The sequence below is a fragment of the Pristiophorus japonicus genome, chromosome 6 (assembly GCF_044704955.1).
Source record: "Pristiophorus japonicus isolate sPriJap1 chromosome 6, sPriJap1.hap1, whole genome shotgun sequence".
In the NCBI taxonomy this organism is placed as follows: Eukaryota; Metazoa; Chordata; class Chondrichthyes; family Pristiophoridae; genus Pristiophorus; species Pristiophorus japonicus.
In genome coordinates, this window is record NC_091982.1 from 174,870,559 (window position 1) to 174,895,277 (window position 24,719).

Consider the following 24,719-nt stretch of genomic DNA (forward strand, 5'->3'; position numbering starts at 1 on the left):
GCCTTTTGATGTCCTCTGTATTTACCAAACAACACATATCATAAAACAAAGCTCTAATTCACACAAATCCTCTACTTATTACAATAGTTCTATTGTAATAAGGTAAAGTGATCATATAATAAGGTAATGTGTCAAATGTTTTGTCATAATACTCCTGTGAAGTACCTTGGGACATTTCACTACGTTAAAGGTGCTATATTAATACAAGTTGCTGTTGTTGTTATAAGGTAGAGACTAAACACAGCATCAACTTCCTGTACAGCAGTAAAAGGCATCCTATGGAATCCTATGAAAAAGATGCAAAAACCAGAATTGTCCAACAGAAATTGCTGACTAGGCACAGGTGTGCCTACGGCTACGCCATTTTAATAGAAAACGCCTTACATACACTCACACAATACCAAGAAATGTACTTCAAATATGTATATTTATTTATACTTCTACCGCCATGCAGCAACCAAGGAAATAAAGCACAATCAAAAATCACTCGCACACTCTGCTTTTCAACTTACTATCTTACTAATAAATGCACAAACAGGTTAAAGTACATATGTATACGCTGTGTGAATATGAGTATTGAGATCACCCGCGAAAAAGGTTAATGCTCATTTTTTACTTACCAATCAACAATGCAATTTGCCACAGCTGGTTTCCCAATTAACCACATGTGGCTAGTGGCTAATGTATTGGACAGCACTGGCATTAACCATTGGTCAGTCAACATTAACTTTATGATTTGTAGTTTAAGAATTTAAATTCATTCTTATTTAGAGGCTTTTTTTTGCCAAGTTTAGGCCGATGTGGATTTATTGAGAGGCTATAGACTGCCACATATGAGTTGAATTTCTCTGGTAGCACCAGAGATGGTGGGAAGTCTGCCGCATGAAATTTGCATCTTCCGTAATTAGGCCTGTTCGATTGAGTACCAACTTTTAGATCATGATTCATAGCGGACGATTTCCCGATATCACACTCTGGAGTGATCCCCTGCTTGCAGTGCATGTGGCCTGCAGAGTCGGGAAGGTAGGCCTCAGTCAATGCCAAACTCCTGATTGTGCACTAGAAGACATTTTTTTAAGTCTCAGGGGCCATGCTTTATGAGTGCAGTAGAAACAACAAAACTATGCAAATAGATGTTAGTCCGTCTCATAACTAATTCCCCGTGGTTGTTTGTAGTTAATTCAGCACTTGGAGGCCTCTATGCCGTGTATTGCAGAACTCTAATATTTAAAGCTAGGTTGTCGGATTTTGTCAGACTTGGGCCTAGAATTTTGATCACACGAATTTCTCTCACTGGTTTTAACTTTATTTAATATCAAGAATTCTAAAAAGAAACTATTTTTAAAATTCAGAACTACTGCAGTTGCTTTTCTGAACACTGATAGTAAGCTGCTATTTTACTGTAATACTTCCTCATATCTGCAGATTCTGGTTTAAACTTATTCCACTCGTGATGGACTCCATTCTTTTCTAATCTGGGCATGTGAGGAGCAATCTTAGAGTGTCATTTCATGAAAAAGGCATTATTTTTGTCACAAGTGACATCTTTTTACTTGCTTTACATCATTGTGTCGTGTGTTCCCAAATAAGTGATACAAGGTTTTCACAAAGGTAGAACCTGACTAATAAAATAATTTTGCGACTGCTGCAAATGGGTTTGCAGCTTTTTATTTGAACAAAACAAAAAATTGTAAGGTTCAATGAGATAATAAAACTATATGACTCCATTTTAAAGCCAGTCTCTCTGGTTCATAAGGACCTATAGGAAAATTAATAACTACAAATACAATATATAAAAGAAAGATTCTGAACAAAGTTATTTTGGAGTTGAAGAGCTGTTTTCATCTGTCATGTATAATTGTCATTGTAACCTCCAAAATACTGACTAATGTTATTCAAATTTCAATTTAAAAAAGAAGTACAACAAGGGGAAAACAGCATTATCACATTAGAACCGTATGCAACTACTAGTCTGAAACTACTACAATCTGAGCGGATCCATCACAAAAGATCAGAGGGGGGAAAGGGGAAGAAGACAAAACTGGAACACCTCTGCTGTGTAGATTTGTATATAGTAATATATTTGGGCCTGGTATTTGAATGATAATTAAATGTGCAATTTCTTATTTATTGTTGACGTCTTTCTTTTTCATTTTACACAGAGAATGGTGAATGGGAAATTGTTCACAAACCTGCAAAAAAGAATATCCATGGAAACGTACCCCCTAACAGCACTAAATACCAGGATATTACATTCTACCTTATTATCAGACGCAAGCCGCTGTTTTATGTCATTAACATCATTACTCCCTGCGTCCTCATTTCTTTCCTGGCATCATTAGCCTTTTATCTTCCGGCAGACAGTGAGTGTTCCTCTGCATAATTGTAGAATTACCCATAAGTAGTTGTTTTAAAAAAATATATATATATTACCACAGAACCATCTTGGGGCAATAGAATTTTAGATGGAATAAAAGAAGAAATATTTAACTTTTTGTAGAATTTTAGACAGAGCTGCATATACTAAAGAGATAAGTTATATGGTGATTATAGCATGTTTGGTGACTTTGGACCTACTAGGGGTTTCCTCACCTCATGTCTGGGTCTGTTTCGACTAATTGATCGCGATTGAATGGCCATGCAGAAAACTTGTACTTAAGGCTGGGACCAATTGTATCGCATTGCCAACTGTGTTAACAGCCTTATAGTTGGAGTTCTCCAGAATGGCCATACTACTTTGGGATATAAGGCCATTTTTTATCTTTAATTATGAATTGTAGTTAAGCAAGGCCACTGGGATTTTTAAAATGGAAGTCCCAGCTGCTGTTTGTGATAAGATTTCATTTGTCTTGGAGAATCTGCAGGTAGATTGAATATATAGTTCTGTCCGAAGGCAATGCTGACAGAGAAATTCTCTCTGGCCTGTGTGATATTTAACGGCTACAATGATTTGCTGATGCATAATATTCTGTGAATGTGGGGAGGCTTCTTTGCCAGATGTAAGAATTCCAAGAGGCTTTGTGTAAAATCTGAACAAACAACTTATCAGATCGTGAAGAGATTGTTTTGCCCTTCCCATTCACAAAAGTGCCAGAAATAATCAATATTGCGAAAGGATTCGAGTTCTCTTCACCAAGACGGAGGGAAAGGTGCAGGCGATTGTATTTACATCTTGGGAGGAACAAGAAAGAAATGTTGAAAGCAGCACTAAATGTAATAGTATTGAGAAAAGTAGACAAGAAAAAGTAAAAAGAGAGGGGTTGTAGGGTAGAGGTGAAAGTGGGATCATCGATTAACAACAACAACTTGTATTTATATAGGGGCTGTATTTGCAAACCCTACGGGTGTGTACAAGGTGCGCACGCACCCGTTGGACCTCGTAAGTTCCGGGTTTAGGCATGTACTGCGCACGCGATGAAACCCAAAACTTGCGATCTGTCAAGAATCCTCTTCCAAAAAGAAAAGAGCTTCCGCGGGCAGAGAGTTGGGCTATTTGCCCAACTTCTGCCCAGTGAATGCCCTTTTAAAAAAGTGAAAAACAATATTTTATCACTCATTTATCCAGCCTCGCAGTTCGCAAACCGGGCCACACTCAGCTCACGAGGCGAAAAGTAAAGGGGAGATGTGCGGGTCCATTTTTTTTCCCGGCGACATACCTTGCCCATTTTGCGGGGTCCGTGCGCAATGGTGCAGCTCAGCACTCCGCGTCTGTGCCAGGCTGCGCTCATGGCAGCCCACATCCCCGGAGAGGGCATGTAGTGCTGGAAAATTTGCACGCTTACCGTCTTGGTTACTGCTCCCAAAAAAGGCGACACCTGAATTTTTTTTCAAAAAATTAAATTTTTGTTTAAAATATTTAATTAAATGACATTTTAATTAATTTTAAATATGTATTTCCTGTGTTTGTATATTTTTTAGTGATCTCCATTCATACTTATGGAAGTGCCATAACAAACGGAACTCCCCAAAAATATGAATGGGGATTCCCTTCTTTTATTGGTTGGGCAAGCCCACATGATCTCAGGGGCGCTTATGAACTGCATGCGCCTCTGGGATATGTGGGCCTCTACACAGGCCTACGCGCAGAGACCCAGGAGTACAAGTTGTCAAACCTCCGCCAGGTAAATTCATAGATTTTTTGCAGGTTGAAGGCATCCGACCCTGGGAAGCCTCTGACTGCATATTTTGGGCCAAAGTGTCATGTTCTTTACTTATAATACTCCTGTGAATCGCCTTGGGACGTTTTATTACGTTAAAGGTCTATATAAATACAAGTTGTTGTAGCTGTTGTTGATTAAACAATTATTCAGATGGCTGATCAGATATAGAGATTTGATGGATTTTTAAACATTGTAAGAAAAAAAGAATTTGCATTTGTATAGCACCTTTCAGGTCCTCATATGCTTAACAGCCAATGAATTTCTTTTGAAGTGTACTCACTGTTGTCGTGTAGGGAATGTAATGAAAGATCTTTGTTTGTTAGATTTTAATCTCTGATAAGTTGTTAGCCATTTTTGGATGGTTTCAACACAAGAAACATTGAACTACTGCTTTCTTGGAATGGTTGTTTGGAACTTTTTGTAAGCGAATAATAATTGTGTTGCAGTGTTGTTATGCATGCACTGTGTACTCAGCGTATTGATTCAGGTTGCCAGAGAGAAAGCAGCACTGCCATGGAAATGAACGAAAAAGCCCTTGTATGCATTCATTTGGCACAAATACATGTAGTTTGTTTGATGAATTGTTCGACATTCTCGGTATTATGAATTTGATTCACAAACAAGGGAACAGTCCAAGTTCTCCACTGATACGTCAACTTCGCCTATAATCTCGCTATGAGATGCAAAAATGATGCAGTGCAGTGATCTGCTGTTTCAGATAATGGGGTATTTATGTCAGTTTTTGACTAATTGTTCCAATTTGTTTGACACGGAGAAGCTGAACAGTGAACAGTGTTGGTGCATGTAATCTATTTTGCCGATGAACATTTAAATTTCCTATCATCATCATCATCATCAAGATGGATGGTCTTCAGGACAGATTCAATTTTATCTGATATAAGCTCATCTTTGTGGTGTTCCTAACATTGATTTTTATAATCACAGGAACAGCATATCATATAACACAGAATATATTATTTAATATAGATTTTCTCCATGTTTTTTGCTCGCAGACAAAAGAATGTTTCTCTTTCTTCCGGTAGCAGTCTCTCTGTTTGTCTCTCACTCGCTAACTCTTTCTGTCTGACTATCTTTGGGCTCAATTTTTCTCAATTATCTGTGCCATTTTTTTGGTGTGCACCGTTTTTTTGGAGTAAATAAGTTTCTGCGCCAGCGTAATTCACTTAGGTATGCTTTTTTTAGGCTACGATTTTTTTGCATCATAGGAGCATAACCTAATGTCTGCGCCAGTTTTTGTCATTTAAGCAGATTTGGCCAACTTAGATTTTTTTCTACGACGGCGCATGTGACCACTCCCAAAAAACCTTCGGGACATGTAAGAAAAGTCGGCGCAGAAAGACGCCATTGTTTTTAGCCGAAGCTTTGAAGGGAGTGAAGAAGGCAGAGAATATGCTTCATTTTTTTTTTGAAAAGGGAGAAATTGGAAGTGTAATGCAATTCTTGAATTTTTGATTTTTTTTTTCCAAGTACCACCCCATCACCCGAACCTCTCCTCACCAGGCTCCAGGGTTGGAGCATCGGGAGAGGCAGAATTGCTCCCTCGCTTGGACACAGGACCTCAGGGCTCAGCTTCAAAAGAAGCCCAGGGTGGGGGGAGGGATGGGGTGGGGGTGGTGGAAGCCGAACCCTGAGCCCCGACAGCGTCTCAACCACCTCCGACATTACCTCCCTCATGTGCCCCGACAGTGTCTCATCTACCTGCGACGTTCCCTCCCTCATGTTCACCGACAGTGTATCAGCTATCTGCGGCATTCCATCCCTAATGTGCCCGGACAGTGTTCCCATTTCTCGCGAGAGTGTTATTACTTCTCCCGACAGTCCCGATACCTCATCACCCACCCCACCGATGGTGTCCAGGAGTGATCGCATAAGGTCAATGCTCTCCCCACTCATTGCCATCATCTGAACCACATTTATTACATCCTGCATCTCAGGAGAGCGCTGGCGAGCTCTCCTTCCCCTCCTCACCCTGGGCGTGGCTCGCTGCACCCCACTGGGATCCGCAGCCTTGGACAGTGGGGCTCTGGTTTCGGCTCACTGCACCCCACTGGAACCCGTAGCCTCGGATAGTGTGAAACCAGGAAATGTCCCACCACTCACACCACTCAGGAAAGTACAACAGTGGGGGCTTCATCCTCCCCCTCCTACTCACCCCCATGCTCTTGGTCTGGAAGGTGGGATTGGAAGATGTTCTCCTCTTCAGGCTCGTCTGCGTCTGAATCATCATCTGCATCGGCTTCAGCCTCCTCAGGGTTGGCCTCAAGTTCTGCAAAATATAACAGAACAGACAAATGATTAGCAGCAGAAGAGGGGGCAGGATGACATGAGTAGGCTCACACAGCGCAAGCACAAACTCATTTGAAGGACCATGGTGAATGATCAACTGAAGCGTAGCTGACGGAGACATCTCCATGAATTGAAGCATGGCTAGCCCGTGCAGTAGTTAACATTTAGCAAAGCCAGACTGTGGAATTTGCAGGACTTCCCCTCTCCCTCGAGTGTGGGCCCAGCATGTGCAGTGGTGCCTGCTTTTCTCCAGGCAGGACCCATTAAAGCAGCGACCCTGTCTTCCATGGGTGTCAGTGGCTGCAGATTTGCCGGGCCACCTCCTGTTCTGAGTTCTTTCCCGTTTCTTGTGAGCCACCTTCCTCTGCAAAGATGAAAATATAACTTTTTAGAGAGGGTGTCTTTCTGCTGGGTGCGCCATACAGATGGTCACATTTACAATTGCAATTCCAGTGAATAAATGAAAATATTACTTACACTAACTGCTTGACCAAGGTCCTGCCGCTTCTTTTTTCACTGGCCTCCGGACCTCGGGATGGTCACCATTGCACAGTAATCTTGTGAAAGTTCGTTCCAGAGTTTCTTCATTTCTTTTGGTGTAACTTTTATTTGACCTCTGCTGGTGCCCAGCTTGTGCCATCTGGCCTCAATTACAGTAAGCAAGGCCTCCACTTCGTCCTGTGAGAAATTCTTGCTCCTTGAGCTGCGTTGCATATTGATTTTCCATTTTTTCCATTCAGAAGAAAAGTTCTCACACACAACTGGCTCTTTAAAAATGGCTGAATGCAGACCGGGAGGTGTACTGAGCATGTGCGCCCATACCAGTCACATAGAAAACGTCATTTTTTTTTCCCACATGCGCAGAAGGGGGGGCCTACTTTTTTCGGCGCAGACCTTAGGCTCCACCCCCCAAAGTTAAAGGACAGACTGCGCGGCACCAACTTGAAAAATTACAACAGGGAAACATTCAACTTTTTTTTGGGTGTAGTTGGGCCCCTCAAAAAACGGGCATAACTCTTCAAAACACCAAAAAACAGCATTGGGGAAAATTGAGCCCCTAGTCTTTCTGTTTTCGATTCTTCTGTCTCCCTCTTACTTTCTGCATTCACATAATTTGGGTATTTTTTTTGTTTGTATGTGTCTGTAACTCTCTTGTATACTTGTTCCTTTTATATGTATCCCCTTTGTGTCTGTCTCCTCATATTTTGGTGCAGTGGTGGTAGGGGATTGGTTAGTTTTAGATTAAAATATATCTTCACCGAGGTAAGGGGGGATGGGGGGCAGTTGCTAAGACGCCATACATCATGGTAAAAGATAGTATTGAGAGACTGTGAAGACAGCGGGAGATCGAGCAGCGTCGGTGAGGCAGCGTGGGGAGGCCTATACAAAGGCCCAGCATGGTGAATCAGAGAGGCAGCGGGAGATCGAGCAGCGTCAGTGAGACAGCGTGGGGAGGCCTATACAAAGGCCCAGCATGGTGAATCAGAGAGGCAGCGGGAGATCGAGCAGCGTCAGTGAGACAGCGTGGGGAGGCCTATACAAAGGCCCAGCATGGTGAATCAGAGAGGCAGCGGGAGATCGAGCAGCGTCAGTGAGACAGCGTGGGGAGGCCTATACAAAGGCCCAGCATGGTGAATCAGAGAGGCGAGCTGGTGCAGCTGCAGCAGGGAGAGAAGGCAAAAAAGAAGTAGAAAGAAATCGAAAGGTGATGTCACAGCCAAGCGTGTAAGTGATTGGCTGGTGATTGGTAAATAGTTTTGCTTTTTCTTTCCTGTATCAGTATGCAACATTTAGCATTGTTGTTGCCAATTTAAGTTTATCTAAGGGCATGTGTTATGCTCCTCCTGTACTATGTGGGAAGTCAGGGATGCTTCCAGGATCCCTGACGACTACGTGTGCGGGAAGTGTATCCGGCTGCAGCTCCTCACGGACAGCATTGCAGCACTGGAGCTGCAGATGGATGAACTCTGGAGCATCCACGATGCTGAGAATGACATGTTTAGTGAGTTGGTCTTACCACAGGTAAAGAGTACACAGCCAGATAGGGCATGGATGACAACAGGAAGAGCAGTGCAAGGAAGGTAGTGCAGGGGTCCCCTGCGGTCATCCCCCTGCAAAACAGATACACCGCTTTGGGTACTGTTGAGGGGGATCACTTATCAGGGGAGAGCAGCAGCAGCCAATTTCATGGCACCGTGGGTGGCTCTGCTGCACAGGAGGGCAGGAAAAAGTGTGGGAGAGCTATCGTGATAGGGGATTCAATTGTAAGGGGAATAGATAGACGTTTCTGCGGCCGCAACCGAGACTCCAGGATGGTATGTTGCCTCCCTGGTGCAAGGGTCAATGATGTCTCGGAGCGGGTGCAGGACATTCTGAAAAGGGAGGGTGAACAGCCAGTTCTCGTGGTGCATATAGGTACCAACGATATATGTAAAAAACGGGATGAGGTCCTACGAGATGAATTTAGGGAGCTAGGAGCTAAATTAAAAAGTAGGACCTCAAAAGTAGTAATCTCAGGATTGCTACCAATGCCACGTGCTAGTCAGAGTACGAATTATAGGATAGCTCAGATGAATACGTAGCTTGAGGAGTGGTGCAGCAGGGAGGGATTCAAATTCCTGCGTCATTGGAACCGGTTCTGGGGGAGGTGGGACCAGTACAAACCGGACGGTCTGCACCTGGGCAGGACCGGAACGATTGTCCTAGGGGGAGTGTTTGCTAGTGCTGTTGGGGAGGAGTTAAACTAATATGGCAGGGGGATGGGAATCTATGCAGGGAGACAGAGAGAAGTAGAATGGGGCCAGAAGCAAAAGATAGAAAGAAGAAAAGTAAATGTGGAGGGCAGAGAAACCTAAGGCAAAAAGCAAAAAGGGCCACATTACAGCAAAATTCTAAAGGGGCAAAGTGTGTTAGAAAGACAAGCCTGAAGGCCCTGTGCCTCAATGCGAGGAGTATTCGGAATTAGATGGACAAATTAACTGCGCAGATAGCAGTTAATGGGTATGGTTTAATTGGCATCACGGAGACATGGCTCCAGGGTGACCAAGGCTGGGAATTCAACATCCAGGTGTAGTCAACATTTAGGAAGGAGAGACAGAAAGGAAAAGGAGGTGGAGTGGCATTGCTGGTTAAAGAGGAAATTAATGCAATAGTAAGGAAGGACATTAGCTTGGATGATGTGGAATCGGTATGGGTGGAGCTACGGAATACCAAAGGGCAGAAACGCTGTGGAAGTTGTGTAAAGACCACCAAACAGTAATAGTGAGGTTGGGGACAGCATCAAACAAGAAATTAGGGATGTATGCAATAAAGGTACAGCAGTTATCATGGGCGGCTTTAATCTACATATTGATTGGGCTAACCAAACTGGTAGAATTCCTGGAGTATATTAGGGATGATTTTCTGGACCAATATGTTGAGGAACCAACTAGGGAGCTGGCCATCCTAGACTGTGTAATGTGTAATGAGAAAGGACTAATTAGCAATCTTGTTGTGCGAGGCCCCTTGGGGAAGAGTGACTATAACATGGTAGAATTCCTTATTAAAATGGAGAGTGACACAGTTAATTCAGAAACTAGGGTCCTGAACTTAAGGAAAGGTAAACTTCGATGGTTTGAGGCGTGAATTGGCTAGAATAGACTGGCATATGATACTTAAAGGGTTGATGGTGGATAGGCAATGGCAAGCATTTAAAGATCACATGGATGAACTTCAACAATTGTACATCCCTGTCTGGAGTAAAAATAAAATGGGAAAGTTGGCTCAACCGTGTCTAACAAGGGAAATTAAGGATAGTGTTAAATCCAAGGAAGAGGTATATAAATTGGCTAGAAAAAGCAACAAACCTGAGGACTGGGAGAAATTTAGAATTCAGCAGAGGAGGACAAAGGGTTTAATTAAGAGGGGGAAAATAGTGTACGAGAAGAAGCTTGCCGGGAACATAAAAACTGACTGCAAAAGCTTTTATATATATGTGAAGAGAAAAAGATTAGTAAAGACAAACGTAGGTCCCTTGCAGTCGGATTCAGGTGAATTTATAATGGGGAACAAAGAAATGGCAGACCAATTGAACAAATACTTTGGTTCTGTCTTCACGAAGGAAGACACAAATAACCTTCCGGAAGTACTAGGGGACCGAGGGTCTTGTGAGAAGGAGGAACTGAAGGCTATCCTTATTAGGCGGGAAATTGTGTTAGGGAAATTGATGGGATTGAAGGCCGATAAATCCCCGGGGCCTGATAGTCTGCATCCCAGAGTACTTAAGGAAGTGGCCCTAGAAATAGTGGATGCATTGGTGATCATTTTCCAACAGTCTATCGATTCTGGATCAGTTCCTATGAACTGGAGGGTAGCTAATGTAACACCACTTTTTAAAAAGGGAAGGAGAGAGAAAGCGGGTAATTATAGACCGGTTAGCCTGACATCAGTAGTGGGGAAAATGTTGGAATCAATTATTAAGGATGAAATAGCAGCGCATTTGGAAAGCAGTGACAGGATCGGTCCAAGTCAGCATGGATTTATGAAGGGGAAATCATGCTTGACAAATCTTCTAGAGTTTTTTGAGGATGTAACTAGTAGAGTGGACAAGGGAGAACCAGTGGATGTGGTGTATTTGGACTTTCAAAAGACTTTTGACAAGGTCCCACACAAGAGATTGGTGTGCAAAATTAAAGCACATGGTACTGGGGGTAATATACTGACGTGGATAGAGAACTGGTTGGCAGACAGGATGCAGAGAGTCGGGATAAACGGGTCCTTTTCAGAATGGCAGGCAGTGACGAGTGGAGTGCCACAGGGCTCAGTGCTGGAATCCCAGCTCTTTACAATATACATCAATGATTTGGATGAAGGAATTGAGTGTAATATCTCCAAGTTTGCAGATGGCACTAAACTGGGTGGCGGTGTGAGCTGTGAGGGGGATGCTAAGAGGCTGCAGGGTGACTTGGACAGGTTAGGGGAGTGGGCAAATGCATGGCAGATGCAGTATAATAATGTGGATAAATGTGAGGTTATCCACTTTGAGGGCAAAAACGCAAGGACAGAATATTATCTGAATGGCGGCAGATTAGGAAAAGGGGAGGTGCAACGGGACCTGGGTGTCATGGCTCATCAGTCTTTGAAAGTTGGCATACAGGTACATCAGGCGGTGAAGAAGGCAAATGGTATGTTGGCCTTCATAGCTAGGGGATTTTGAGTATAGGAGCAGGGAGGTCTTACTGAAGTTGTACAGGGCCTTGGTGAGGCCTCACCTGGAATATTGTGTTCAGTTTTGGTCTCCTAATCTGAGGAAGGACGTTCTTGCTATTGAGCGAGTGCAGCGAAGGTTCGCCAGACTGATTCCTGGGCTGGCAGGACTGACATATGAGGAGAGATTGGATCAACTGGGCCTTTATACATTGGAGTTTAGAAGGATGAGAGGGGATCTAAAAGATATAAGATTCTGATGGGACGGGATAGGATAGATGCGGGTAAAATGTTTCCGATGTTGGGGAAGTCCAGAAACAGGGGACACAGTCTTAGAATAAGGGGTAGGCCATTTAGGATGAGGAGAAATTTCTTCACTCAGAGAGTTGTTAACCTGTGGAATTCCCGGCCGCAGAGAGTTGTTGATGCCAGTTCATTGGATATATTCAAAAGGGAGTTAGATATGGCTCTTACGGCTACGGGGATCAAGGGGTATGGAGAGAAAGCAGGAAAGGGGTACTGAGGGAATGATCAGCCATGATCTTACTGAATGGTGGTGCAGGCTCGAAGGGCCGAATGGCCTACTCCTGTACCTATTTTCTATGTTTCTATGTTTCATGTACCAATTTAATTGTCCATCAAAACTACAAACAAGCTTTTGCTTTTCATATAACAGAAATTATTTCTCAATTACCTGTCACGTCTCTTTGCTTCTCTTTCATACCCACTGATGAGATGTGGCCAAAACAAGATTATGAATGCATTCACATTCATCAAGTTTAGTATCATCGGAACAGGTGTAGGCATATACTTGCCTTTGGCCCATATCCCTTAATACCTTTGGTTAACAGAAAGCTATCAATCTCAAATTTAAAATTAACAATTGATCTAGCATCAATTGCCATTTGCGGAAGAAAGTACCAAACTTCAACCACCTTTTGTGTGTAGAAGTGTTTCCTAATTTTATTCTTGAAATATCTGGCTCTAATTTTTAGACTATGTCCCCTAGTTCTAGTATCTCTAACCAGTGGAAATGGATTTTCTCAATCTACCCTATCTGTTCCCCTTAATATCAGATCACCCCTTAACCTTCTTATTTCTAGGGAATACAACACTAATTTACGTAATCTCTCCTTGTAAATTAGTCCTTGGAGTCTGAGTATCATTCTGGTAAATCTATGCTATACTCCCTCCAAGGCTATTATCCTTCCGAAGGTATGGTGCCCAGAACTGCTCACAGTACTCCAGGTGTGGTCTAACCAAGGCTTTGTATAGCTGCAGCATAATTTCTACCACCTAGTCCTCTAAAGGCCAGCATTGGATTAGCCCTGTTGATTATTTTCTGTACCTGTTCATGACATTTTAATGATCTATGTACATGGACCCCCTTGTCTCTTTGGGTCTCCACTGTGTTTAGCTTTTCATCATTTATCCTTTTTAGGTTCAAAGTGGATGACCTTACACTTGCCTACATTGAAATCCATTTGCCAAAGTTTTACCCATTCCATAAGATCATGGCTGATCTTCTACCTCAACTCCACTGTCCTGCCCTATCCCCATATCGCTTGATTCCCCTAGTGTCCAAAAATCTATCGATCTCAGTCTTGAATATACTCAATGACTGAGCATCACAGTCCTTTAGGGTAGAGAATTTTAAAAATTCACTACTCTCTGAGTGAACAAATCTTTCCTCATCTCAGTACTTGGGGCTGAATTTCCGCCACCATTCTGTGCCATTTTTTTGATATCCGCGTTTTTTTTTTGAGCAAACTAAAATCTGCAAGTTTTCCCAAAGTTTCTGCGCCATCCTAAACTACTTGCAGCTGATTTTTTTAGTTCCCGATTTTTTGATGTCACTGAGGGGTGCTGGCTGCACCATTTCTGGACATTTGAATGAGTTTGGCCAACTAGGAATTTTTCAAGAACAGCGCAGTGCATCGTTCTAAAAAATCTTACCTGAACTTAAGAAAATTGGTGCAGAGAAGACGCCATTGTTGAAGCAGAGCTGAGTTAGGTTTTGGAGGGATGGAAGAAAACACGGCACCGGGGGCAGAGGGCCATTCGGCCCGGGAAAGCAGTGGCATCGGGGGCGGGGGGGCCATTCGGCCCTGGATAGCAGTGACATCGGGGGCGGGGGGGCCATTCGGCCCTAGATAGCAGTGACATCGGGGGCGGGGGGCCATTCGGCCCTAGATAGCAGTGACATCGGGGGTGGGGGGCCATTCGGCCCTAGATAGCAGTGACATCGGGGGCGGGGGGGGCCATTCGGCCCTAGATAGCAGTGACATCGGGGGCGGGGGGCCATTCGGCCCTAGATAGCAGTGACATCGGGGGCGGGGGGCCATTCGGCCCTAGATAGCAGTGACATCGGGGGTGGGGGGCCATTCGGCCCTAGATAGCAGTGACATCGGGGGTGGGGGGCCATTCGGCCCTAGATAGCAGTGACATCGGGGGCGGGGGGGGCCATTCGGCCCTAGATAGCAGTGACATCGGGGGCGGGGGGCCATTCGGCCCTAGATAGCAGTGACATCGGGGGTGGGGGGCCATTCGGCCCTAGATAGCAGTGACATCGGGGGCGGGGGGCCATTCGGCCCTAGATAGCAGTGACATCGGGGGTGGGGGGCCATTCGGCCCTAGATAGCAGTGACATCGGGGGCGGGGGGGCCATTCGGCCCTAAATAGCAGTGACATCGGGGGCGGGGGGGTGCCATTCGGCCCTAGATAGCAGTGACATCGGGGGCGGGGGGGGCCATTCGGCCCTAGATAGCAGTGACATCGGGGGTGGAGGGCCATTCGGCCCTAGATAGCAGTGACATCGGGGGCGGGGGGGGCCATTCGGCCCTAGATAGCAGTGACATCGGGGGCGGGGGGGCCATTCAGCCCCAGATAGCAGTGACATCGGGGGCGGGGGGGGCCATTCGGCCCTAGATAGCAGTGACATCGGGGGTGGAGGGCCATTCGGCCCTAGATAGCAGTGACATCGGGGGCGGGGGGGCCATTCAGCCCCAGATAGCAGTGACATCGGGGGCGGGGGGCCATTCGGCCCTAGATAGCAGTGACATCGGGGGTGGGGGGCCATTCGGCCCTAGATAGCAGTGACATCGGGGGCGGGGGGGCCATTCGGCCCTAGATAGCAGTGACATCGGGGGCGGGGGGGCCATTCGGCCCTAGATAGCAGTGACATCGGGGGCGGGGGGGCCATTCGGCCCTAGATAGCAGTGACATCGGGGGCGGGGGGGCCATTCGGCCCTAGATAGCAGTGACATCGGGGGCGGGGGGGCCATTCGGCCCTAGATAGCAGTGACATCATGGGCGGGGGGCCATTCGGCCCCAGATAGCAGTGACATCGGGGGCGGGGGGGGCCATTCGGCCCTAGATAGCAGTGACATCGGGGGCGGGGGGCCATTCGGCCCTAGATAGCAGTGACATCGGGGGTGGGGGGCCATTCGGCCCTAGATAGCAGTGACATCGGGGGTGGGGGGCCATTCGGCCCTAGATAGCAGTGGCATCGGGGACGGGGGGGCCATTCAGCCCGGGTTAGCAGCAGCATCAGGGGCGGGGGGGCCATTCAGCCCGGGTTAGCAGCAGCATCAGGGGCGGGGGGGGCCATTCAGCCCGGGTTAGCAGCAGCACCGGGGGCGGGGGGGCCATTCAGCCCGGGTTAGCAGCAGCACCGGGGGCGGGGGGGCCATTCAGCCCGGGTTAGCAGCAGCACCGGGGGCGGGGGGGCCATTCAGCCCGGGTTAGCAGCAGCACCGGGGGCGGGGGGGCCATTCAGCCCGGGTTAGCAGCAGCATTAGGGGCGGGGGGGCCATTCAGCCCGGGTTAGCAGCAGCACCTGGGGCGGGGGGCCATTCAGCCCGGGTTAACAGCAGCACCGGGGGCGGGGGCCATCAGCCCGGGTTAACAGCAGCACCGGGGGCGGGGGGCCATTCAGCCCGGGTTAACAGCAGCACCGGGGGCGGGGGCCATCAGCCCGGGTTAACAGCAGCACCGGGGGCGGGGGGCCATTCAGCCCGGGATAGCAGCAGCACCGGGGCTCTACAATTACTCAAGTCTTGCTGCATCTTGTATGTTTCACTTTGCAGCCTCAGCTCTTCAGTGTGTCCCTCGTTACCCTGGCAACCTCAGTTTTTCAGCATAGACCTTAAGCTCCACCCACAGAGCTTAAGGACAATTTGCAGTGCTCCAAAATGAAAGTTTATTCTGGCGAAATTTGCAACTTATTTTTTGGCGCAGTCAGCCATTAAAAAATCGGACATGGCTCTACAACTACGCCAAAAATCAGCCATATGGAATATTGGCCCCTAAATTTGCTGATGGTACAAAGATGAATGGGAAAGCAAGTTGCGAGGAGGACACAAAGAATCTGCAAAGGGATATAGACAGGCTGTAAGTGGGCAAACATTTGGCCGATGGAGTATAATGTGGGAAAGTGTGAGATTATCCACTTCGGCAGGAAAAATAAATAGCAAATTATTATTTAAATGCAGAGAGATTACAAAATGTTGCATTACAGAGGGACCTGGGGGTCCTTGTGCATGAAACACAAAAAGTTAGTATTTAGAACTGAGATGAGGAGGAATTTCTTCTCTAAGAGGGTTGTAAATCTGTGGAATTCTCTGTTCAAGAGAGCTGTGGAGGCTGGGTCGTTGAATATATTTAAGGTGGAGATAGACAGATTTTTGAAAGTTACGGGAGTGGAGGGTCACGGGGAACGGGGAGGGAAATGGAGCTGAGCCCAAGATCAGATCAGCCATGATCTTATAGAATGGCGGAGCAGGCTCGAGGGGCCGAATGGCCTACTCCTGCTCCTATTTTCTATGTTCCTAAATGGCCAACTCCTTCTCCTGAGACTATGACCCCTATTTCTGGAATCTCCAGCCAGGGGAGACAACCATTCAGCTTCTACCCTGTAAGTCCTCTAAGTATTTAGTATGTTTCAATGAGGTCACTTCTCATTCTTCTAAATTGCAGAGAATATAAGTCCATTCTACTCAACCTCTCCTCATAGGACAGCCCTCTCATCCCAGGAAATCAATCTAGTGAACATTTGTTGCACCCCGCCTAAGGCAAGTACTCAGGTAAGGAGACCAAAACACAGTACTTCAGGTGCGGTCTCACCAAAGCCCTATATAATTGCACCAAGACATCCTGACTCATACTCTAACACCCTTACAATAAAGGCTAACATATCATTTGCCTTCCTAATTGTTTGCTGTAGCTGCATGTTAACTTTCTGTGATTCATATAAAAGGACACCGAAAGCCCTCTGCATACCAACATTTGCTCGTCTTTCATCTTTAAAAATATATTCTGCTTTTCTATTCTTCCTATCAAAGTGGATAATTTCACATTTCCCCACATTATATTCCATCTGCCACCTTCTTGCCCACTACCTTAACCTGCCTATATCCCTTTGCAGCCTCTTTGCGTCCTTCTCACAGCTTACTTTCCCACCTAGTTTTGTATTGTCAGCAAACTTGGCTACATTACTCTCATCTAGAGCTATACATTGTAAACCGCTGAGGTTAAAGATATAGGGCTCAATTTTCCCCAAGCCTGTTTTCTGGCGTATTGCCAGAGTTACGCCAGGTTTTCTAGGCCAGATATGCGGCAGAAATATTTTGCCAAAGTTTCCCTGATCTATAATTCGAATTTGGTGCCGCGCAGCGTATCCAGTCACCTCGGGGGATGGAGCCTGCTGTCTGCACCAAATAACAATGCCGTACCTTCTGCGCATGTGCGGGACAAAAAAGTTACGTTTTTGACATCGTTCCAATGGACGCGCATGCTCAGTACAGCTCGGATTTGGTAATCGGCCATTTTTAAGGAGCCAGTTGTGTGTGTGTTGTGTGTGAGAAGGAGTGCTGTGAGAGCATTGGAAAAATCACAGCTGGAGCAATACAAGATGCAACGCGGAGCAAGGAGCAAGAATTTCTTACTAAAGAAGTGGAGGCACCAGTTACTATGATTGAGAACAGATGGCAGGAGCTGGATACCAGCAGTGGTCGCATAAAAATTCCACCAAAAGAATTGAAGAAACGCTGGAACCAAGTTGCAGAAGATTACTGCGCAGTTGTGAACACCACGATATCTGGAAGCCAGTGTAAAAAGAAATGGCAGGAGCTTGGTCAAGTAGTTAATGTAAGTAATATTGTCATTTATTCAAACCAATTGTAAATATGACTAGCTGTATATGTCCCACCCAGCAGAAAGACACCCTCTCTAAAAAGTTGCATTTTCATCTTTGCAGAGCAAAGTGGCCCACAACAAAAGGGAAAGAACTCGAACAGGAGGAGGCCTGACAAATCTGCACCCACTGACACCTTTGGAAGAGAGGGATGCTGCTTTGATGGGTCCTGCCTGGAAAAAAGCAATCAATACTGCAAAAGCTGGGCCCACACTTGAGGGAAAGGATAAGTCCTTCAAATTCATCGTGGCCCTTCACATCAACCTGCTGCCTAGCCTGCACTGTGTGAGCCTACTCATGCCACCCACCCTGCCCCCTCCTCTGCTGCTAACCATTTGACTGTTCTGTTATATTTTGCAGAACTTGAGGCCAACCCTGACAATGCAGAAGAAGATTCAGACGAGGATAAGCCTGAAGAGGAGAACATCTTCCAATTCCACCCTCCAGACCAAGAACATGGTGGGGGAGGGGAGGGAGAGGGGATGGAGCTGGATGAAACTCCCACTGTTGTACAGAATATGGAGGAGGTGCCGCTCATGGAGGTACCAGCCTCTTCGGTGACTAGTGGTTTGAGTGTTGGTGGGAAATTCCATGGTTTCCCACCTTCCGAGGCTGCGGGTCCCAGTGGTGTGGTGCAGCGAGGCACACTGATACGTCCTTACTACACAGTATAAATGCACACGAGGCCCATGCTTGAGAGAAGGTCAGTCTGTGACCTGTCCTTTATTCCTTAGCACTCAAGTGATGAAGGTGGGTGGAGCTTCCCCTTTTATACCTGAAGGTCCAGGTTAGGAGTGTCTCCCACCTAGTCGTCAGTGTTCTCACGGTGTACAACTTAGGTCAGTTTATACATGGATTACAATGACAGTTGAATACATGACATCACCTCCCCCCCAAAGTCTTATTGGGATCACAGGTTGAGTCTCTCTGGTGGTTTACGCTCCCTTGTAGAGCGCCTGAGTTGGGGCTCCGGTTGTTGGGCGCTGGCCTGAGTGTCTGCTGTTTGCAGTGCCTCAGGCCTGTCCGGACTGCCCACAGTGACTGGGCTCTCCTCCCTTTGGTTCCGGTGTTCGGTCACCTGTGGTGGAGTGAACTCTATATCGTGTTCTTCCTCTGCTTCTTCTATGGGGTTGCTGAACCTCCTTTTTGTTTGATCCACATGTTTGCGGCAGATTTGTCCATTGGTAAGTTTAACTACCAGAATCCTATTTCCCTCTTTGGCAACCACAGTGCCTGCGAGCCATTTGGGCCCTGCAGCGTAGTTGAGGACAAAAACAGGATCATTTACATCAATACATCGCGCCCTCGCATTCCTGTCATGGTAGTGATATTGTGACTGGCGCCTGCTCTCGACAATTTCTTTCATGGTGGGGTGTACAAGGGATAATCGGGTTTTGAGCATCCTTTTCATTAGTAGCTCCGCGGGTGGACCCCCTGTGAGCGAGTGTGGTCGGGATCTATAGGCCAACAGGAGGCGTGATAAGCGGGTTTGTAGGGAACCCCCTTGGAATCTGAGCATCCCCTGTTTGATTATCTGCACTGCCCGTTCTGCCTGGCCGTTTGAGGCCGGCTTGAACGGTGCCGTTCTAACATGGTTAATTCCATTGCCTGCCATGAAGTCCTGGAATTCAGTGCTTGTGAAGCACGGGCCATTGTCGCTGACCAAGATGTCCGGTAGACCGTGGGCGGCGAACATTGCCCGTAGACTTTCCACCGTGGCAGAGGATGTGCTTGAATTTAAAATGTCACACTCGATCCATTTGGAGTAGACGTCTACTACAACCAAAAACATTTTCCCCATGAAAGGACCTGCATAGTCCACATGGATGCATGACCAAGGCTTGGCGGGCCATGGCCAGGGGCTAAGGGGGGCTTCCCTGGGCGCATGGCCCAGCTGGGCACACGTGTTGCACCTGCGAACACAAAGTTCCAGATCTGCGTCTATCCCTGGCCACCAAACGTGTGACCTGGCAATTGCCTTCATCGTGACAATGCCCAGGTGCCCATTGTGGAGTTCTCTGATGAACACCTCTCTGCCCATCTGGGGCATGACTACGCGGTTTCCCCAGAGTAGGCAATCGGCCTGAATCGAGAGTTCATCCTTGCGCCTGTGAAATGGTTTAAATTCCTCAGGGCATGTCCTGTACGTGGCTGCCCAGTCCCCATTCAGGACACATTTCTTGACTAGAGACAATAGCAGGTCTCTATTTGTCCAGACTTTAATCTGACGGGCTGTCACGGGTGAGCCTTCGCTTCCGAAAGCTTCAACAGCCATGACCATCTCAGCATCATGCTCGGTAGCCCCCTCAGTGGTGGCTAGTGGGAGCCTGCTGAGTGCATCGGCGCAGTTTTCGGTGCCCGGTCCGTGCCGAATTGTGTAGTCATAGGCGGCTAACGTGAGTGCCCACCTCTGTATGCGGGCCGATGCGTTTGCATTTATGGCCTTGTTGTCGGCCAAAAGGGACATTAGGGGTTTGTGATCTGTCTCCAGCTCAAATTTCCTGCCAAACAGGTACTGGTGCATTTTCTTTACCGCATATACACATGCGAGCGCCTCCTTTTCTACCATCCCGTAGCCCCTTTCTGCCTGGGACAGACTCCTGGAGGCATAAGCTACCGGCTGTAACTGACCCTTGGCATTGACATGCTGCAACACACACCCGACACCATAGGACAACGCATCGCACGTTAACACAAGTTTCTTACATGGGTCATATAGCGTTAACAGATTGTTGGAACATAACAAATTGCGTGCTCTATTAAAAGCCCTTTCCTGGCTGCCCCCCCAGACCCATTCGCGACCTTTGCGTAGGAGCACGTGTAGCGGCTCTAGCAGCATGCTCAATTTGGGAAGAAAGTTACCAAAATAGTTCAGGAGCCCCAGGAACGAACGCAGCTCCGTCGTGTTACGGGGTCTGGGTGCTCTCTGGATCGCTTCCGTCTTGGATGCAGTAGGGCTGATCCCGTCTGCTGCTACCCTCATCCCCAGGAATTCTACCTCTGGAGCTAGGAAGATGCACTTCGCCTTTTTCAGTCGCAGACCTACCCGGTCCAGTCTGCGTAGCACCTCCTCCAGGTTGTGGAGGTGTTCTTCAGTATCGTAACCCGTAATGAGGATGTCGTCCTGAAAAACCACCGTCCCTGAAATCGACTTGAGGAGGCTTTCCATATTTCGTTGGAAGATCGCGGCGGCCGAGCGAATCCCGAACGGATATCTGTTGTACTCAAACAACCCCTTGTGTGTTGTGATGGTGGTCAGCTTCTTCGACTCACTCGCCAGCTCCTGGGTCATGTAAGCTGAGGTCAGGTCCAATTTTGAAAAAAGTTTGCCACCGGATAGCGTCGCAAAGAGGTCCTCCGCTCTCGGGAGCAGGTACTGGTCTTGGAGTGACACCCGATTGATGGTGGCCTTGTAATCGCCACATATCCTGACCAACCCATCCGCCTTGAGCACCGGCTCAATCGGGCTCGCCCAGTCACTGAATTCGACTGGCGAGATGATGCCTTCCCTCAACAGGCGGTCCAATTCGCCTTCTATCTTTTCCTGCATCACGTACGGCACCGCTCTGGCCTTGTGGTGTACTGGTCTGGCATCCGGGTTTATGTGAATCACCACCTTGGCCCCCATGAAAGTGCCAATGCCGGGTTGAAATAATGAGTCAAATTTGTCCAGGACCTGTGAGCATGATACTCGCTCCACAGAGGAAATTGCATTGACATTGCCCCATTTCCAGTTCATGACAGCAAGCCAACTCCTCCCCAGTAGTGCGGGACCGTCCCCTGGGACAATCCAGAGTGGCAAACTGTTCTCCGAATCTTTGTGGGTCACGACTACCGTGGCGCTGCCTAGCACCGGAATGATCTGCTTTGTGTAAGTCCGTAGCTGTGCGTCAATCGTCGATAATTTTGGCCTCCTGGCCTTGGATGCCCACAAGTTTTCGAACTGTTTGATACCCATCAGGGACTGGCTGGCACCCGTGTCTAACTCCATTGATACTGGGATGCCATTGAGGAGCACTTTCATCATTATCGGTGGCGTCCTGGTGTATGAACTGTATACGTGCTCCACATGAACTCGCTGAACTTCAGCTTCCAGCGATTTCCCCCAGTGTCCATTTCTGCAGGTATTTTGCTCATCTCTGCAAACTCCGGCTGAATGTATGCCTCCACGCCTCCAGCATGAGTTGCGGTTTGAAACAAAAGGTCCCTTGCCAGTCGATCGTCCCTGACTGCCCCTGTTATTGTCCTTGAGTGCACCATTAACAGGTGTTGATGGCCCCATTACTGGCCCTATTGTCCCTTGCAATGGCGTGAATCGCTGTTCAGCTTGCCATTGTCTCTGTCGAACTCCCCGCTCTGGGTTCGACTACATGTTGGGGCATGCCTGACTGCCCTTGTCTGCCTGGAGAACTGTGTGCTGCTTTAACAATGTTGAATCTCTGTCCCAACCATTCCTTAACACAGTACCTCTCGTCTGTTCTGCTAGTGGCCATGCTCGCGTGGTTTAAATCCCAGTTTGTTGTCGCCATTGATATGTCCTTACTGCACAGTATAAATGCACATGAGGCCCATGCTTGAGAGAAGGTCAGTCTGTGACCTGTCCTTTATTCCTTAGCACTCAAGTGATGAAGGTGGGTGGAGCTTCCCCTTTTATACCTGAAGGTCCAGGTTAGGAGTGTCTCCCACCTAGTGGTCAGTGTTCTCACGGTGTACAACTTAAGTCAGTTTATACATGGGTTACAATGCTGGTTGAATACATGACACACACCAAGGGCCCAACAGTCCCAGGCTGCGAGTCCCATTGTTGGGGTGCGAGCCACACCAATGGGAGGAGGGGAAGGAGAGCTCAACCGCGCTCTCCTGAGATGCAGGATGTAATGGATGTGATTCAGATGATGTCATTGAGTGCAGAGAGCATTGACCTTACCTAAAACTGAACTATGTTCCATTAACACAACACATTACGGAACAGCTCCAAACAGTAAACATGTCCATGTAGAATAGTTGTCGCTGAGCCTTCAGGATCTCCTCTCCCCGCATCTCCCCCCCTGAGTCTGTGACCTCTCTCTCCCTTCCCCTCTCCCCGGGCTACAAGATCGGCTCTGTCTCTCCCTCCCCCTCCCCAGGCTACAAGTTGTAAGATCGGCTCTCTCTTTCCCTCCCCGGGCTACAAGCCGTAAGATCGGCTATCTCTCCCTCCTCTCCTCTCTTTCTCCCCCCACCCCGACCCCCCATGGCTTGTTTTGTAACCAAACCCCGAGCCACTGTGTCCGGACGAGAGGCCGATTCTGCCGGCCAAATCTACAACCCTCCAGGCCTTCTTCAAGACTGGTGGCGTGCGAGTGAGTAAAAAAATGAGAAAACTTGTGAAATCCAACAAATTTACACTTCTACGTTGACAGGTAAAAAAAATTGAACTTTTTTATTGATTTTGACAGTGTTCTTGACTCCCTCCAAAATTTTCGATTTAAAAACAATGGCTCCGATTTGTGAATGTGCGCTGGTTTCTTAACTCACCAGAAGGTTTTTCAGGAGTGGCCAGATACGCTGACCTCGGAGGAAAAAATGTTGGCCAAACTGCGAACAATTGAAAAAACTGGCGCAGACTTGAGGGAATGCCCCTTATGACGTAAAAAAAACTGGCCTAGAAAAATCATAACTAAATCAGTTACGCCAGCACAGATCGCAGGGGGAAAAGTTTGAAAAAAATAAATACGACAAAAATTTGACTCAATACGCCAAAAAAAGCAGTCTACTCCAAAAAAAACGGTGCAAATCACAGGGGAAAATTGAGCCCATTGATTGTAAATAGCTGGGACCCAAGCATTGATCTTTGTGGCACCCCACTAGTTATAACCTGCCATTTTGAAAATTACCCATATAGTCCTACTCTCTGTTTTCTGCCTATTAACCAATCCTCAATTGCAAGTTAATATATTACCTCCCAATCTAAAGCTAATATATTACTCCAATCCCAAACGAATATATTACCCCCAATTCCATGTCCTCAGAACATCTCAATGTGTATTGCTCAAATGAATTACTTTTGAAATACAGTCACTGTTGTGTCAATTTCTGCACAGTAAAATCCCAAACAACAAATGAGATAAATGGCCAGCTAATTTGATTTTTTGGTGGTGTTGGTTGAAGGATGCATACTGATCACAATACAGGTGAACTCTCTGCTCATCTGCAAATAATGCTTTGGGATCTTTAATACCTACCCACCTGAATGGGCAGAAAAGACTTCACTTTAACATCTCCTCTGAATGATGATCCTCCAATACTGCAACAAATTATCAGCCTAGAATGCGTACTGAATGCTTCAAATGGGGGTTAAATCCACAATCTTCGGAATCAAAAATGAAAGTGCTAACAAATACACCAAAATGGCACCAAAGGGAGCATGAATACTCCATTGCTTTGGAAGTCCCATTCACACAGACACCTCAAAAACATGATTTCTTTATTTATAATGTCATGTCATCATGGCATGCTGTACAACAAGTTTTATTGATTCTTTTTTAACTTTTTAAATTATTTCAGGAGCAACAACTGAGTGGGAAATGATGTTCCAAAATTTAGATTTATTTTTTCTTCTTGACCATGATGTCTGCGCTCCTCTAATTCTGCCCTCTTGAGCATCCCTGATTATAATTGCTCAATCATTGGTAGCCGTGCCTTCTGTTGCCTGGGCTCTAAGCTCTGAAATTCCCTGCCTAAACCTCTCCACCTCTCTATTTCTCTTTCCTCCTTCAGGACGCTCCTTAAAACCTATCTCTTTGACCAAGCTTTTGGTCACCAGCCCTAATTTCACTTCATGTGGCTCGGTGTTAAATTGTTTGTCTCATAATGCTTCTGTGAAACGCCTTGGG

At 46.8% G+C, this 24,719-nt stretch overlaps 1 protein-coding gene and 1 long non-coding RNA gene across 2 annotated transcripts in view; one reads left to right on the forward strand and one right to left on the reverse strand.

Annotated features, from left to right (window-relative positions):
* chrnd (cholinergic receptor, nicotinic, delta (muscle)) overlaps positions 1-24,719 on the forward strand; it is an 83,562-nt gene that overhangs the window by 35,641 nt on the left and 23,202 nt on the right. Inside the window, exon 7 of the mRNA XM_070883401.1 lies at positions 2,163-2,363. Coding sequence (XP_070739502.1) covers positions 2,163-2,363 — 201 coding nt within the window. The remainder of the gene's footprint in view (positions 1-2,162; positions 2,364-24,719) is intronic.
* Positions 1-24,719, reverse strand: part of LOC139265879 (uncharacterized) — a 47,526-nt gene that overhangs the window by 13,870 nt on the left and 8,937 nt on the right. Inside the window, exon 2 of the long non-coding RNA XR_011593647.1 lies at positions 6,334-6,447. This is a non-coding gene — a long non-coding RNA (uncharacterized lncRNA). The remainder of the gene's footprint in view (positions 1-6,333; positions 6,448-24,719) is intronic.